Source organism: Gymnoscopelus braueri, assembly GCF_963280865.1.
Source record: "Gymnoscopelus braueri genome assembly, chromosome: 22".
In the NCBI taxonomy this organism is placed as follows: Eukaryota; Metazoa; Chordata; class Actinopteri; order Myctophiformes; family Myctophidae; genus Gymnoscopelus; species Gymnoscopelus braueri.
The window spans coordinates 9,282,084-9,299,630 of record NC_137624.1 but is presented as its reverse complement, the minus strand read 5'-3'; the positions used below and the strand labels follow the sequence as shown (position 1 = coordinate 9,299,630).

At 38.5% G+C, this 17,547-nt stretch overlaps 1 protein-coding gene across 1 annotated transcript; it reads right to left on the bottom strand.

The window, feature by feature from the left end:
* Positions 1-1,293: 1,293 nt before the first annotated feature.
* Positions 1,294-16,921, bottom strand: agxt2 (alanine--glyoxylate aminotransferase 2; the record flags this gene model as incomplete). Its single annotated transcript, XM_080420161.1, has 14 exons — positions 1,294-1,925; positions 3,926-4,024; positions 4,980-5,129; positions 5,819-5,907; positions 7,690-7,822; positions 8,334-8,426; positions 9,306-9,406; positions 10,791-10,884; positions 11,890-11,983; positions 12,574-12,668; positions 13,179-13,302; positions 14,133-14,323; positions 15,968-16,056; positions 16,819-16,921. The coding sequence occupies 14 exons, from the start codon at positions 16,919-16,921 to the stop codon at positions 1,824-1,826; spliced, it is 1,557 nt and encodes a 518-aa protein (XP_080276287.1). The 3' UTR covers positions 1,294-1,823.
* Positions 16,922-17,547: the final 626 nt, after the last annotated feature.

Below are 17,547 nucleotides of genomic sequence, written 5' to 3'. Positions count from 1 at the left end.
TATGGCATAAGTGTTGTCTTCTTGGTTTTAGCTGTATTATCGAAAACACGATTTTGATTAGATTCTGTCCATATCGCCCGGCCGTACAGTGAATTATTTTCAAGTTACACACCACAATGTGTTGTCAATAATTGACGCTCCTGACTTTGACCACCTAATTGCACCATGTCAGATATTGAGCTGTAGATGGAATAAAGTGTCACGTCCTGGTGTTGCTTGGCAGTGTATTAGGTAATTGCAGACAGTAACATGCATAAAGACATCTGCATTACATTCTGAAGATTATTCTGCTTACCTAATTCATGGAGTTGTACCGATACCGTTACCAGTATCGGAAAAGCTGCCGATACTGCCTAAAATGCTGGTATCGTTATCGGCGAGTATGCCGGTCTATGCCAAAACGATGCCATGTAATTTATCACATGATAAGATTTCATTTACAGTAATATTTTGAATTGATGTTACTGTACAATTTACATTTATTTTACTAAAGTTGTATTTATTCCTAGATCAGTGGTTTTCAAACCTTTACATTTCAAGGACCCCCATAACTCTGAGAGTGTACACTTTTGTACACTCTCAGAGTTACAAACTTGTAAGGGTCTATTTGGAACACCCTCAAGGAACCCTGACTGTCCCTGGACCTCACTTTGAGAACCACTGTCCTAGATTTTTTATCGATCGACCGATAGTTATGGGGATCAGGAAGGAGAAAATGGTATCGGTACATCTCTACTAATTCATGCAGATTTGAATGATTTACTCTACATCACTGACTCAATCTTTTTAATTTCAAGGATCCCCAGTTTGATATGCATTAGGCCACAGACCCCATCTATCAATAGGACCCCAATCTACACTGTCAAAACCTCAGTGTCAATTTAACTTCAAGAGTGTACACTGTAGACACTCTGAGGTACAGAGTACAGGGTGTACCTAAATCATTTAGCTGGGAACCCCCTCAAGGATCCATTGGGATCCCCAGTTCTCATGTTGATGTAATGTGATTTACATAATTGCCATCAGTAATTAGTCATTTGTATTTTTCCCCCATTTTTTTATGCGGTTTAAAAGATATAAAATAAATCAATGACAGATCTAAGCAGACTTTAATCCACATTTTTATTTAAACTATAAGTCTACCTCCAGGGGTAATATACAGTACATGTCTGAAGACACCTTATTGTTCAAGGTTAGAGGTTTGGAATTAATAGTCACATTTATAGTTAACAGTTATATTACAAATATATATTTACAAATTAAAGACTATTAGCAGAACATTGTTACAAAATCTATACATTTGTCAGTACATAAAAAGTTCAATCTCATGTCTTCCGATAGATTATATCCATACATGGAATCATCCTATGACTCCTGAAATACAGGAAATGTAATTATCAAAATAGCAAAGCTACAAGCTTACGACGACATGTAAAGTATAAAATAGGGCTTAAAGGGAATGAAACCTAGGCTGGTTCATAGTTTGTTTTGCATTTTAGGTAAAAAACTACAGCAGGTTAAAAACATGGCAGGCTGCATAAAACTGACTCATGATGCAAGCAACACAGCTGCTGCAAAGTCAATTAATTAGTGTTAGATTTAGGTGTGTCAAGTGTGTTTAAGTGGTTAATGGCAAAATTCCTTATTATCATGGACCAGTACAAGACTGCAGCTAAGCTAGAAATATGAATATAATTGTGTTTCATTTTGGGGAGAAAACCAAGAACCTGACCCAGTGGATACTGTAGCTTTCCAGGGAATAGAGTCATTGTTGCAGAATTAGTCCCGTATCCTTTTCGTAGGGGTCGCCCAGGGCGATGCTTTTATCTTCTGTCCATGTAGTTCTGAATAGACTTGTCAAAAACTGCTAAGAAGTACTCTGCATCATCCATGGTGATGCACATGGGCGGCTTGATGCGGAATGTCTGGAATAGCAGGAGACATTGACAAAACATGACATTATATGAGCAACAGTGTGTTAAAGGGGGGGTAAGAGAGATCGTTTTGCTACATGTAAATACCATACAGATTAGTTGTCAACTTGTCAACTAGTCTGTATGGTAGAGTATGTTAACCCATTAAAGCATCTGTGTCATTTTAGATTTTAGCTATATATTATATAGCGACATACGTTTTTCAGTGGTCTCAAAAAGTGGTCTAAAAAATAGCAGATATACAAGCTCGCAGCGCGTCACTTCGTGCCGCGCTGCGAGCTTGTACATCTGCTATTTTTTAAAAAGTACTTGAATTTTTTTTAATAATTTAGAATTTTCTAACACAAATCTCTTCTGGGGGTCCCTGGCACAAAACATTTTCAGATGGGGGGGTCTGCGGCCAAATACATATCATTTTGGGGGGTCCTTGGAACGAAAAAGTTTGAGAACTGATTTAGAAGGCATTGTAGAATGTAGCCACAGGTCTTAATGGGTTCATATAATGTACCAACTGCAGTGCTTAGAGGAGGTCTCCTTACTCTTTTGCAAATGTTATGGTCAGGTAGGACACCTACTGGTTGACAATATGTATTCATGAATGTCAAAGCACAATTTATTCTCGGCCCAAATGGGTAAAAACGTTTCCTGTATTACGCCTGTATTATCATAACTCAACAGTAGAAGGTTCTGCACTCGCACAGGGGACCGGGGTTCAAGACTGTCTGAAAACCATTTGGACATAAGAGTTAAGGATTGCAACTTTAAAAAAAAAATGTGTTTTGTTAAAAAGTTAAAGCTCTGTATTTGATTTAAAAAAATCCTGGCAATAAAGTGTCCCGTTTACCGCTGCAGGTACTGTAGGCCTATAGGCCTATAGCTCTATATTCTGATAGTAATCATTGCTAGAGTGTTTGTTCATCTCTCAAGCTTTTTAGTTAGCAGAAAATACTCAGGATAGAAATTCCATCTAATCAGGACTCATACAGGATACCAAGTGATTAAATAAATGGAAATAAATGCAACACTAAAATTGAAGTTGATAAATTATCTTTGTGGCCTTTTTTCCGGATTGGTTTCTCACAACACAAACACATCGGGGCTCTGTATAATAATAATGTTAGATGACACAGATTATAACATGGATAATAATGCCCCAGTGCAGTGATGTTAGCGTTATGCACTAGGAAGTCATATAAGTTTGTTCATTGTTGTTTCAGAGTGATGTCATGAGGTTGTTTTGGTCTATAATGACAGATCATGGGTCCAATGGCTAACAACAGACCAAGTCACTTCCAGCAAGGTTGTTTATTAAAGAGAAGGTTGTGGTCAATTTATGAAAAATAATTCAAGCCAAGGACACTGAAATCTAAACAAGAGCACTAATGATTCGCTGTTCTATAAATCAAAGTCAATAAATCAAAATATGAGGACAGTTTAAAGGTTTAATGACATTCACTTTTACACCACATTCAAAGTCTTTGTCCTGGTCCTTCAAAAGTGTACAAAAAGTTTTAAGTGAAAATTCCATTCCAGTGATCCATGGCAGGTGTTTTTCTCTCACATTTCTAAAGCCTTTTCAACTGCAATGAAAAAATAAATCTTTGCCTGCGGGTGTCGCTGGTGAGGGATTTTGCCTGTCAATCATCGCCTCTGCTCCGCCCCCCCCAAAGGAAAGGATAGGGGAGGGGAGGGGCGAGGAGGAGAGTGGGCGGGATTAATCGACTGTGACCTCACTGTCGAAGGGCCAAGCTCAGATTACTTTTCAGCCTAATTATTCAGAAAACCCCAGACCACAGAAAATCCACTGAATGTTCTAAGTTCAGGTTTTTTGGGTGTAATTGAGGTCATAAAACCCCAAATAAAACATTGAAAATAAAAAAAAGTGAAAATGAATGTCATGATACCTTTAAGGCTCAAAGGGTTTACATTTTTCAATGACAGATTTCATATAACTGAAAATGATGAATTCTCAGCAATGACAGCTAACTTACCTGTCCATACACCCCTCCTTTCCCTATGAGAACACCCATGTCTTTGGTGTCCTCGAGGATCTCTAGCATGTCCGCAGGAGGCAAGGGATCTCGACTAGCCTGAAGATTGAGAGAAATTGTGATTTTAACCACTTTAACCCTGGTGTCCCTATTGTGTCCCTATAGTATTTCAAAAATAGCAACAAATTGCAGATCTACAAGCTCACTTCGCATCACAACGTGTGAGCTTGTAGATCTGGCATTTTAGCTATTCGTCATGGAACCAAGTGAATATAGGGCTAACATGCTGAAGAAAATCCCCAAAGGAGTGCGGTGCGGGGACTAAATTACTATATCATAATTTATTATCAAACGTAATACTGTACTTTACAAGATGTCTTACCTACAGTATTACTGTAGGTAGCCAGGTTTAAAATGAACCCTGGTGTGAACAGTCAGTGACATGCATGTCACTGGCAAAACATGCAGTTCAGTGCAGCAGTAAAGTTATTGTTATTGTTGCATCCTGTCTGTAGTCACAGATGAACAGTAACAGTAACTCATGGTTAATGGTTAAATCGGACTGTCCTGAACCATGAACCATGTCCTCCCGAGACACACACACACACACACACACACAGCACACACCTACACATTATACCAACATGTGACCACATCAGTGGTGGAAAGGTACATTTACTTAAGTACTGTACTTAAGTACAATTTTGAGGTATTTGCACTTTCCAATACTTTTACTTCACTACATCTCAGAGGCAAATATTGTACTTTTACTCCACTACAATTATTTGAAAACTTTAGTTACTAGTTACTTTTCAGATATAAATTATTATATTATGAAACATACTTTAACCACTTTAGGCCTATTTTATACCTAGGCTATTTGAAAATAGCCGATCTACAAGCTCACAACGCGTTGCATCGGACTTTTACTTGTAACAGAGTATTTCTATATTGCAGTATTGGTACTTTTACTTAAGTAAAGAATTTGAGTACTTTTTACACCACTGCTACACATCATAGCAACATGTGAGGAGAGAGTGGTCAAACTCCCTACCTTGTCTTTGACCATCTCCACACCAATCATCAAGCCTTTGCCACGGACATCACCGATGATCTCGTATTTGTCTCTTAGCTTGGCCAGTTCTGCCAACAGATACGACCCCACGTCAAGACTGATCTGCTGGGTTCTGTCCTCTTTGATGGTCTGATGGGAGATAGAGAAACATTAATGACTCCTACCTACAGTACAGTAGCTATTGAGAATCAATGGAATAGAGACAAAATTATTCAACATATTTTATAGAACCTATAGAAGGGTGGGAAGGGGAAGGGGGGGAAAAGGCACCAAACAAACTGTCTGTACAGAAGGGAGGAATTTAAAAAAGGGGAAAAGAAGAAAAAAAGAAATGCATTTCCAAATTTTATTTACAAAGTATAGTCTTTTTTTCTATTGTTTCTTGCGTTCTTAAAAATATTTTCATGTTTCATGTTGTACACCGTCTGCAATGCAAACATGGTGCTCAATAAACACAAGTTTAAAAAAAAAATATATATATATATTTTCAATCAAATCTACACAATAAAAACACAGTGTTCTACACTATGTATTAACAGACCACCACTGCCAGTAGCTAAATGTAAATGTTACGGAAATGTATAATGTATTTTAGTAATTTTGAGTCCTATCTTTTGGGTCTCGAGCTGAGAAGTTTAGGAACCCCTGGGGCAAGAGAATTCTAACTGAATGAGTGAATGGATACTAAACACTCTCACACACTTACAGCTGCAATAATGTTTAATTATAGCCTACTGCATACTATTAAACATGAAAGGAAGTATGGATTTTGTGCAAGTGAACTTCTGTTTTTAATGAAAAACTGCATAAACTCTTACATCCAAAATGGACGAGCCGATGGCACATGCCACAGGGTTGCCTCCGAAAGTGTTGAAATGAACTCCTTTACCAAACGCTGCAGCGATTTCTGGAACACACACGAAGTGGCATGTTTATTTAAACAAACTCAGTTACACCTCAGAAAAACCCACTCAAAACTATTATCCATCATATGGAAATATAACTTTTCATTAAGTATTTGTTTCCATAACTTTTGACCACATTAATTATGAAGCTCGATTTATACTTCATTGAACGACGGTGTATGTAATTAAGCATTATAAGGAATAACTCTAAAGATTGATCTACTGTATGGCCTCTGATTTGCTAATTAATTTCCAGTCAAGCCCATTGTCAAGTCCACTGACAATCAAAATATTAAGTTTCCATGTGAATTTAAATGTTCCAGATAAGACTGGGAACATTTTGAGCCATGGTCCATGGGCAGTTTATGTCAAATTAATGACCTAATATCATGAATACAATGCTTCAACACAGACAACACATACATAACTACATGACTTCCTGACAAATTGACTGACTAAAACCTTCCATCATCTTAACTATGATTGATACGGTATAAACTATGATCAAACTGAAATCCTTGGCTCTCTTTAACTCAGTACACCTTCTTCCCTTCTGCTCAGGAAGTAGAGCCGAAAGGTTTGCGGTTCGATCGCCAACTGCGAAAAATCTAGTTTGATTCCAATGTAATTATTAAACACTAAATCACACATCTGATAGTCCAGTCATGTTTAATCAACTTAACATTGCAAAAGTTATATCTGTTATGAATTTGAAGGCATCAAGACTATTATGTATGCATTAATCCCATCATGCCAAGATCACTGAAATAACCTTTTTACATACCATAACCACTTAAGTCCTATTTAAAATTAGCAAAAATAGCTTATCTATCTACAAACTCAAGGCTTTTATCTTTTACTTTTCATATCTTGTAGATATTGTAAATAATTCATGTATTTCAGTTTTATAAACTTCTGTGTGAATATAAAAGAAACATCATAATCTCTACAATGAAAAAAAAACATCAATACTAGCAATTATGTTTATTGCAGATGTATGAGGATTCTGACAGTGTTGAAGGTATTTTAAACACTTGAACCCTATAGCTACCCTATTCTGGGGCAAGCAAAAATTCGGCAAAAATAGCAGGTACGAGCTCACAACGCATTGCAACGTGATGCATTGTGAGCTTGTACATCGGCTAATTGGAGGAAATACTAGTATACTAGGGTCTAGTATAGAGCCCTGGGGAACCCCGGTCAACTAATATACAGTGAGGTTTAAGTGTGGTTACCAGAGATGTCTTTAATGCCTCTCACGTTGTTGATGTCTGACGGCACAATTCCCAGTTTAATTCTGATGTATTGCATCATGCTTTTCAGTTGAAAACCTGCTATTTTATTATTTGGCGCTCGCGGGTGGTGCAGTGGTAAAGTACCCGCCCACCGTCTAGGGGTTCGAAACCACCGCAGTGCACCTGGCTTTGTCAAGCGTCTATACAAAGTCTATACACTGTCCTAAAATCACAATTGCGTACGGGGGAGAGAAGACGGGTGATATTTGTCATTGCACGTACTCCTACGGACTGGAGCGGCACCTGTCAGCAGGGAGTGTTGAGCAGGAAGAGTAGGACGGAGGCGCTATGTCCTCCCGTTGGAGGCTCCTCACTGGCAGCTTAGCCAGTAGGGTATAACAGCAGTGACAACACACACACATGTGTGCAGGGAGGAATTAATTGGCATAACTACTCAATTGGGGAGAAAAAGGGGGTACAGATAATTGGCTAGTCTAAATTGAAAATGTATTTTTGGCGAGCAACATGCTTGAACTATTATCATCTCACCTGGTGTAGTAACGACCGCTCCCATAGGGAATCCGTTGCCAATACCCTTTGCCATGGTAACCATGTCAGGCATGACATCATGACCTTGGAAACCCCAGTAGTGGCTTCCTGTTCTTCCAAACCCAGTCTGAACCTGTCAGACACAAACCACAAGGTTTTCACTAAATGTTCCTATCAGAATCACTTCTTACATTACATTTTAAGTGGCAGTAGTAAACCACAAGAGCTGAATAGAACGATCAAAGAGAAAGTCCATACAATTCACGAAAAGCAGCACTGAATCAGCTTATTATATTGCTTACTCAATGAAAGTATACAATGCCCTTGGATTATTTGATTCTTGGTTCATTGAAATATGCAAAAGACATATTTACAGTTTGTGCACAGTATCTGCAGCGCATCAGTCATAACTTTAACCACTCAAGTCATATACTGTACAAGTGTACATCATCATATGATGAACAGTAAAAGTAACAGATCTACAAGCTCACGAAGCGTTGCATCGTTGATACATAGTGAGCTTGTAGATCTGCTATTTTCACTATTTTTGAGAACTTTCTGTACATTTTGGCCTTTAATGTCAAGTCCAAATAGTGACGCCCGGGTTGAAAGTAGTTAATAGATACTAATTACGTTTATGTTACCTCATCAGCTATGCAGACTCCACCTCGCTCCCTCACCAGTTTGTATGCCTCCTTTAGGTAATTTTTGGGGTATTGGACAGCTCCTCCCACTCCCTGTACGGGGCATAAATATTTGTCATAAGTGATGCAATTTGTCAAGGGTAATCAAGTTGTAAGAGAACATGAGTAAAATAAATTACTATATGACTAGAAGCAAAATGCGATAGTCATATCATTTCCCCGGTGTGTAGGCCTAAAGATCTTAACTCTTAGCAGAATTCAAAAAATACACATTAGGAAAAACATAGTTTCAAGTAGCCAGACAACTATTCCACAATCTCTGAATGCTATATAGAGTCTGGAATTACACCTGCTGAGAGCTGAGAAAGGAAGCTGTCATCTGTTCGTCATTTCCGTTGACAAAAATATATTTTTAAATATCTTAATATATATTTTTGAATTTTCATTTCTGCTAAGCAGCAAGCTATATATGCTTAGACTAATTTGATTTACAGTAGGACAAATTTACGCGACTGCAAAGTTGAAACAGAAGCGGGGGGAGGCGGTTTATTCACTTTACTCCCGGATCGTTTTCAGCGATTCCCTTAAACAGACTGTATGACGGAAGCATTCGAAAATTGTGTGAGTCAACACTCAACAGTCTGTCTCAAGAGACTAGGAAAAACTGTAAGCCTCTCAAATAATAGCAAGATTCTACATAATAACATATGTGGGTAACAAGATAGTGACAGTAACATAATGAACAAAAATATATATTTCAAATATAATCAAATTAAATGAGTTATGTTCATCACATTAATCCAGTAAGGTGAGCCATTACAGGCACACAATAATAGCATTCATAAACAAATCGTATTTAATCATAGTTATTATGAATGAATGACAATTATTAGGAAACCAAATATTAATACAAAATGCATCCATTTGTACTCTCTCAGAGATTAATACTGAGGATTTGACAGTGTATTTTACCTGAATAGGTTCTGCAAAGAACGCAGCAATTTGACTTGGAACACTGGTAGCAAATGTCTCTTTCAGCTGCCCAATATACATGTCATGAGCCATACAATGACCTATGGATTTAAACGTACATGTCAGGAGCCATACATTAGCCTATGGATTTAAATGTATACTGCTAAAAGAAATGTAGGGAACACTTTGATCCCTTAATTATTTTGAGCAGTGTACATGTCATTGAGCCATACAATAATCTATGGATTTAAAACTGGAATACAACTGTATACCATTTGGCTGTTCACAAAATATTTAATTCATAATGACTTTATTGTATGTAGTACAAATGGACCGGTACAGGTCCATTTCAACTACCACTCAGGATTTCGCTGTGTATTCATGTCGCTGCTGCTTACAATGGTTGTGTTACATACATTTTCACCTTCAAACACTAGAACCACGGTCTCACGTGGATGTGAGTTAGGTAAACTACTTCCAGGTATACTTCTAGCTGAGATAAAGTGCTTATAGGTGTAATATTTCTGCTGAAAATGGTAAATGTTTGATTACCAGTAGAGGACTTTGAACTCCAGACTTGCATCTAAACACCATCGTTGTTACCAAACCCTAAAAGCAGCATTAATGTAACACTAAAGTAACATGTTTTGGCCGACACTGGCCTTCGTCGGGGCAACACTGACAAAGGCAAATGTTTTGGTTTTATTGCTACTAGAGGAGATTCCTTAATGTTTTCTTGTGGTTTGGTAACTGAAACTCTGTACTAAAGAGCACCATCTGGGTCACTGTTCATATGGTGCCTACGTGAGTGCAATGTTTGCTGTGTTTAGTGTGGTATGTTGTTAGGGTTCAACTGAGCTGACCTCCACTCACATTTGTCTTCCTAAACCCAGCCAGTTCACTGGAAAAGGAATATATTCAATTAAAACAACTCTAATTCTACGGCACATTTCTGTTTTCTGCAACGGAATATTCAAGCGCATAGTCTTGATGTTGAGTCCCTAAAGATTAGGTTAAGACTGGGTTCAGAACATTTTATTCAAACCAGTATAAAGCCAGCAGTGAGCACGATTATTTTTGTTGCATAAATACATAAACACTTCCCCAGCTATTGGAGGCTCGTCAATCTTATGCTAACAACCATAAAAGACACTTTTGGAATGGTCTCATTGTAACGACATTCCTGTTAACTGTGAGTAAACCAAGCTGAGGTTATTTACTGTAGGAACCACTGCACAGGCTGTAATGTGTAACCACTGTCAACCTGGCGTCCCTATTTTGGGCATGGCCTTATAGGCAAAAAAGTAAAAAAAAAATCAAAAATAGCAAAGATATCTCGCTGTGACGCGGTGTGAGCTTGTATATCAGCTATTGTGTGTGTGTGTGTGTGTGTGTGTGTGTGTGTGTGTGTGCGCGTGCGCGTGTGCGTGTGCGTGTGCGTGTGCGTGTGTGTGTGTGCGTGTGCGTGTGTGATGAAACAAGTACCTTGGGCACAGCCACAGTCTCTGATGGTCTGTATTGGAGAGTCCCTGCAGTGGGTCCCTCCCCATGGACCTCTGAACACATCAGGGCACATGGTCTGTGGGACACATACTAAGTTCGTTAGATCACTGATTTTTTGGGGGTCCCCAGATGACCGTTAAAACTATACTATAAAAACTGGTCAAACATTGGCCAAATTGTCAATAAATATAAGAAAGAGGCAAAGATTTTGATAATAGCCGATCTACAAGCTCACAATGACTCACGTTGCGAGGCGTTGTGAGCTTGCAGATATGCCATTTTCACAATATTTATCTGTGGAACCGAGTCAAACAAAATGTAATGCCTCAACTACTATAATTCCAAGTGCTTGTCAGGGTGGGGGATCCCCAGTGGGGGGTCACGGTCTGAAAAGGTTGAGAACCGTTGTGTTAGATCAACATGAACACATCAGGGCGCATGGTCTGTGGGACAGAAACCAAGTCTGCATGATAATGTGATGCAGGGGAATTATCATTAACATTGAATTCACATGGGGTAAAAAAAAAAAACATGCATCGTTTTTACATTGAATTTGCCTCCATGAAATACATTTATAATGTAGGATTTCTAAGCATTGTGTGTATGTGTATGTGTATGTGTACTGTATGTGTATGTGTATGTGTATGTGTATGTGTATGTGTATGTGTATGTGTATGTGTGTGTACTGTACACACTGTATATTACTGTATATGTCTGCTGTCGGTCAGAAACCAGTTAGGAGGTTTTGTTCATCATTCAATGAGGTTGAAGTCAGAAAAAAACAGCTAACTCCACCCCCCTTTGGTGGAGTTAGCTGGTTTAGCAGAAAGTTTGAGGATCCAATGGAGTTAGCTGGTTTTGTCAGAAGCGCTTTTTAATACTTGTCATTGGTTCAAGATTGTTTTAACCAACACACAGACGTAAAGGGTGTTCAATAGCACTGATTTATGGGGAAAAATGCAAACGCGTCAAAATGGAGTTAGCTGGTATATATAGCGATATAGTATACATAATTATTGTCATGTTGTATTATATATTGCCTGTAGTTAGCATTATTTCTGTGTGTCTGTACTGTACGTACGGTGGTGCAGCCTAAGCCGCCGGGAACGGGGTATTTATATGCAGCGTTGGAGGTCAGAGCCATGGTCTGTGGACTGCCACCGTGGTACGATCCTCTGGAAGAAACAGGACTGGGTCAATTCAAAACTTCCTCTTGGGATATTCAGTGGCAGGGAAATGATTCTATCATGTACACAGATGGTACAGTATGAGAATCATCATCATCACCTTCAAATATAGAAATGCTCTCAAACACAATGCCAACAAGCACCATGGTGACCTTCGGCAATCTTAACGTCTGAGCTATAATCATCTCCGTGTTCATCTCCAATGATCTTCCTCAATTCTCACAATTCTCACTTAAAGCTGCGATGCAGAACTTATTTTCATTAATAAACGTTAATTTAACCAATATGTATGGTAGAGAGTTAATACAACTAGTATGATAGTAGGGCTGGTAAACGAGTATTCGATATTCGAATATTATTCGAATATTGGGAAAATATGTATATTCGAATATGAAAATCAATATTCGATTTTGGTTTATTGAGACAATACAAAAAACAATGTATCAAGTTATAAAAACAAACAAAATATATGTTTTATTGGATTGGACTTGATACATTGTGTCAAATAAACCAAAAAAACCTTTTGATGAATCCTTTCATTCATTTATTTTTATATCTACATAACGACGGCATCTTACCTAAAAGTGATGATATCAAAGTTTTTCGTGTAAAGCCTGGCCATCAACATAGCCAGGTCATTAGCCTCCGAGCCACTGTTGGTCAGGTATACCACCTAGACATACAATACACATTATGAGACTGGAAAGACATTATGAACAGGTATAAACAACCATCATTTTCATAATGCACTAATCTGTTGATTAATCTATGCTATTCAATTAGACATAAAAGAAAGTACAAAATGATGGTAAATGCTCAAGTTGCTTCACACAGTAGGCCTACATTATGTTTACAGCAGTAATTTCATAATATGGAAAAAGTATTCATATTTTGAAGTTATGAATAACACAGATATTGTTTTTGCATGATACATCACTAAAACAATTCTTCAATTATTAGAAAAGTAACAATTGAGATAGAGAAAGAGAGAGAGAGAGAGGGGACAGGGGGAGAGAGAGAGGGAGAGAGAGAGAGAGAGAGAGAGTTCATTTTCTGGTGATGGATTAATCAATTAGTCCATTAAACGTTTCACCCCTGAATGTAATTAAATCCTAATGCTATATATGGTTAAATATGGTTTGTGAACATCAGGCGGTCTAAAACACAAACTGAAGTGCAGCACCTTGAGAGGATCTGGAAGGTGGGATGCTAGTTTCTCAGAGTACTCATGGAGAGTAGGGTAGGCGTAGATGGCAGTCGTGTGCCACAGTCTCCTCAGCTGCTTCACTGCAGCGTCTGTCACCTTTCTGTAACCAGGTGGCACCCACAATTAAAAAAGGTGCTGCTGTAAGTGATATTTTCTTTTGGTTCAAAGAAAAAGTATTTTGGTTAAAAAAGTTATTTATATTCTAATCATTGATCTCCTCATCTCTCCAGCTCATTCATAAACAGAATGTCAGGTGGATGGACAATCAGCTTCACTTCTATAGTGGTCCAGTTTCAACTTCGTCTGCTCACTTCTTTGTGTCATCACAAAGGCCCCAGGAAGACTAGCTGGTTGCTATGGCACCAGCTAATGGGGATCCTTAATAAAATCAAATCTAATCACTTCCAATTTCCCTTGTTTATCCTGTATGAGTTCTCCTGATTGGATCAAACTGGCATCCTGACCAAAACAAATTAATTTCTGTAAATACTCTGTTACAAGTAAAAGTCCAGAATTCAAAGTTTACTTGAGTAAAAGTACAAAAGTATTGGCATCAAAATGTACTTAAAGTACCAAAAGTAAAAGTACTAAAATATTTGAAAATAGCAGATCTACAAGCTCACAACGTGTCGTGTTGTGAGCTTGTAGATTGGCTATTTTCAAATAGCCTATATATAAAAAAGGGCTAAAGTGGTTAATGTATGTTTCATAATATAATAATGTATATCTGCAAAGTAACTAGTAACGAAAGTTTTCAAACAATTGTAGTGGAGTAAAAGTACAATATTTGCCTCCGAGATGTAGTGGAGTGGAAGTAAAAGCATTGGAAATACTCCAGCTAAGTACAAAGACCTCAAAAGTGTACTGAAGTACAGTACTTCAGTTACTTTCCACCATATAAACCTTATAAACCAGACCATGGGAACTTACGGATGGCAGTGTCCCACGCTGACGGTGGCCACGCCAGCAAACAGGTCCAGGTATCTCCTGCCGTCCACGTCCCAAAGCCACTGCATGTGGCCCTGGTGGATGAAGACTGGCTTCTTGTACATGGTGACCTTCATGGTCATGGGGTTGCAGTACTGCCTGCGGATCTCCAGCATCTGTTCTTTTGACATGTCCTGTAATGAGACAAGCAACGCAACACACACACACACACACACACACACAGGTCCACATGATGATAATCTGTATGATTTCTAGTAGGGCTGGGACTCGATTAAAAAAAATCTAATTAATTAGGCTTTGTAATTAATCAATCGAAATTAATCTCATGTTTAATCGCATATCAATATTTGACCTGAGAAGCAATCTCTTTTCAGTTAAAACTGATTTTGGTATGTGAGTGAATCAATGAGTGAATACATAAGTTTAAGCAACAAAATATAGTTGTTTTTTATCAAGGTGGTACTAAACAGACTAAAAGATCAGTGCTATCTAAATCTAAATGTCCCATCCACTGGGCCAAGCAAAGCAGTCTGACCGGCTTCTTCTCCCATTGCGTGCACTGGGGTTTGTTGTCTGTTGGTTGGTGCACTAGTTTGATTGATTGATTGATTGATTGATTGAAGTACTTTATTTAGTAAGACATGAGAACAACAGTACATGGAAGAGACAGACAGATATACACACTACTATACAGAACGTCATACAATCAGCTTACAGGTTACTGGTGTGAAGGGAAAAAAATGAAAAAAAATATGGACAAGAGAAAAAGAAAGAGGAAGAGTTCGGGGAGGGGGTGGGGGGTAGGTTAAGGGCCATTTTCGAATTGCAGCCTCCTGAAGGTGTTTCTTTAGGGCAGTTTTGAAAGTGAGTAGTGAGTATGGTATGATCGGTACGCCTGAAACTCGTCCAGTGAGAAAGGTTCCGTGGTGCAAAAACTAAGCGTGATTGAAATGCACTAAAAAAAAAAATTCGCATTATTTTTCTGTAATTAATTAATCGAAATTAATCAGTTAAAGTCCCAGCCCTAATTTCTAGTTCCATTTAGAGCAGTGGTTCCCAAACGTTTTAGCTCGAGACCCAAAAGAGAAATGTAATGACTCCCCGGGAACAAAACTAGTGAAAATGTCTTTTTAATTTCTGAAAAATGTTTTCAGTCGATTTATTTTTGAATCGTAGAAACAAATCTACCCTGTCAAATCCAGAGTGTTAATTTAACTCTGAGAGAGTACACTCTCTGAATTACAGACCTGTAAATACATTTACTGTAGTTCCTAATCCTAACTACCAATCACTTAATTGGGGACCCCCTACAGGACGTTGAGAACTAGTGGACATGCTGTCATGCAGAAGTTTAATGTTATCATACACACAACAAATACCAAGATGCTAACTTAAGTCCTCAGAGATATACTGCAACCACTTGAACCCTCGCATTCCATATTCTGGGGGGGGGGGGGGGGGGGGACATGAGTCTTGTAGATCGGCTATTTTCGTTGAAGAGGTTTGGTGTACATGGAAAAAAGAGCCAACCAAGTACCGAGCCAAAGGTCAAGTTTACAAAGTATTGAGGGTTTAAGTCGTTAAATATTTAACATGAATCCAATTTGTAATGGGGGTCCCTGCTTCATCTCTCTCTCTCAGCTAAGGGGTCCTTGGCCTGAAAAACGTTGCAGACAGACAGACAGACAGACAGACAGACAGTCAGTCAGTCAGTCAGTCAGTCAGTCAGTCAGTCAGTCAGTCAGTCAGACAGACAGACAGACAGCTATTCATGAATGGCGCAATTTATTTATCAATCAAACAGCACTTGTTCTTACTTTGTACTCCTCTGGTTGGAAGCTGCAGCTTGGCATCTCAGGGAGGTCTGGTGGTGAGAGCTTGATGGCTGATTTTTGACATAATGGACCTGTAAACATTTTTTATATTGAGATAGACTTATATTTAGTGGCTTAAAATGGGGGAAACACTCACATTATTACCTCTTCAATATTCCAAACTATTCCTGGTTGTCACGTAGTCTAATTCCTATGAGCCACTATAAATAGAGTCACTACTATAAACAATACATCACATGGATGCACCTGGGATGTATCATCAGTGTTGTAGCAGACAGACAGACTGTGATCTCACGTGAATGTAAACGAAAACTCACAATCATGTAGCCGACTTCAGAAATTAAATTAGAAATGGCAAATGTATTAAAAAATAAATAAATAAAATAAGAAAGGTGAACAACATGTTGACTTGCACACCACTTGATTTGAACAAGTTGCCCACCCTCCCACAAGCATTGAGGATCTCCTCCTCAACTGCTACACAAACACAAGGTGGATCTTGTACTTTGCCTTTATCTAAATAGATAGTGATTTTAAAGATAATATATCTTATTCACCCGGGAATGGACTGTGTCTGTGTGCCATTTCTGATAGCAGTTAAACGTGTGTATCCTAAATGTTGGTCAATTATTTTTTTCACAGCACAAATTCGCTTCATTTTCAAAAAGAAAATACTCGGCCATCAAAAATAAACACTTGTTAACTTTGCCCCTGCGTTAACACAAACGTTCTAACATTAATTATATGGACTACGTACGTGAACAACAATGCAAACCACGCACCGTGAAAACGCATATATTGTTAACTTTTTTTTTTTCTACTATAAAACTTACCACTCGGTCGGTGGAATTTGGCCAAACCCACCCAACTGTGGGGGTCTCCCAATAGACCCACATAAGGGCTACTACTACTTAAACGAGACACAAGCTTGTGCATGTTTTCGAATCGAGACGCACACTGCAGCTTCTGTGTGTGTTGTTGTGGTAGCCTACTATATAACAAACACACACAGACTGGACGTTGGTCAAGTGTATGGGCGGAGGACACGCAGCCAATGGGACAGTGAACAATCACGACCTCCTGTTATGTTAGGCAATTATTACCTCTCTCTCGTGTCATGTCATCATTGCAAGTTCAAGTTCGAACTGATTACTTTCGGCTTCACACATGGTTGCTGATTAAGGAATTAAGCTGCTATAGTACTTATGCAGAGCCTGCCCTTCCATTAGGCAGAGTAGGCAACCATTTTTACACCCACCAAGCATAGATTTGTTTAAAAAAAATAAAAAAAGAATTGTATATTTTTTTATAGAACACATCATCATCATGTGTTTTTATGGAGACCCGTGACCAGGACAGCCTTCAGACGTGCCTCCTCAGGAGACTATTGGCTGAGATCCGAACCCATTTGATTTGGCTTTAGGAACCCATTATGACCGCATGCACTGCAGTGCTGACGTCGACCCCAGACAGTAAAAAGAACTCTCGAATTTGTACGTTTTAAGTATTTGAAAAACTAAAAGTTAGGTGTGCCCCATCAATGCACCCCTCTCTTTCATACG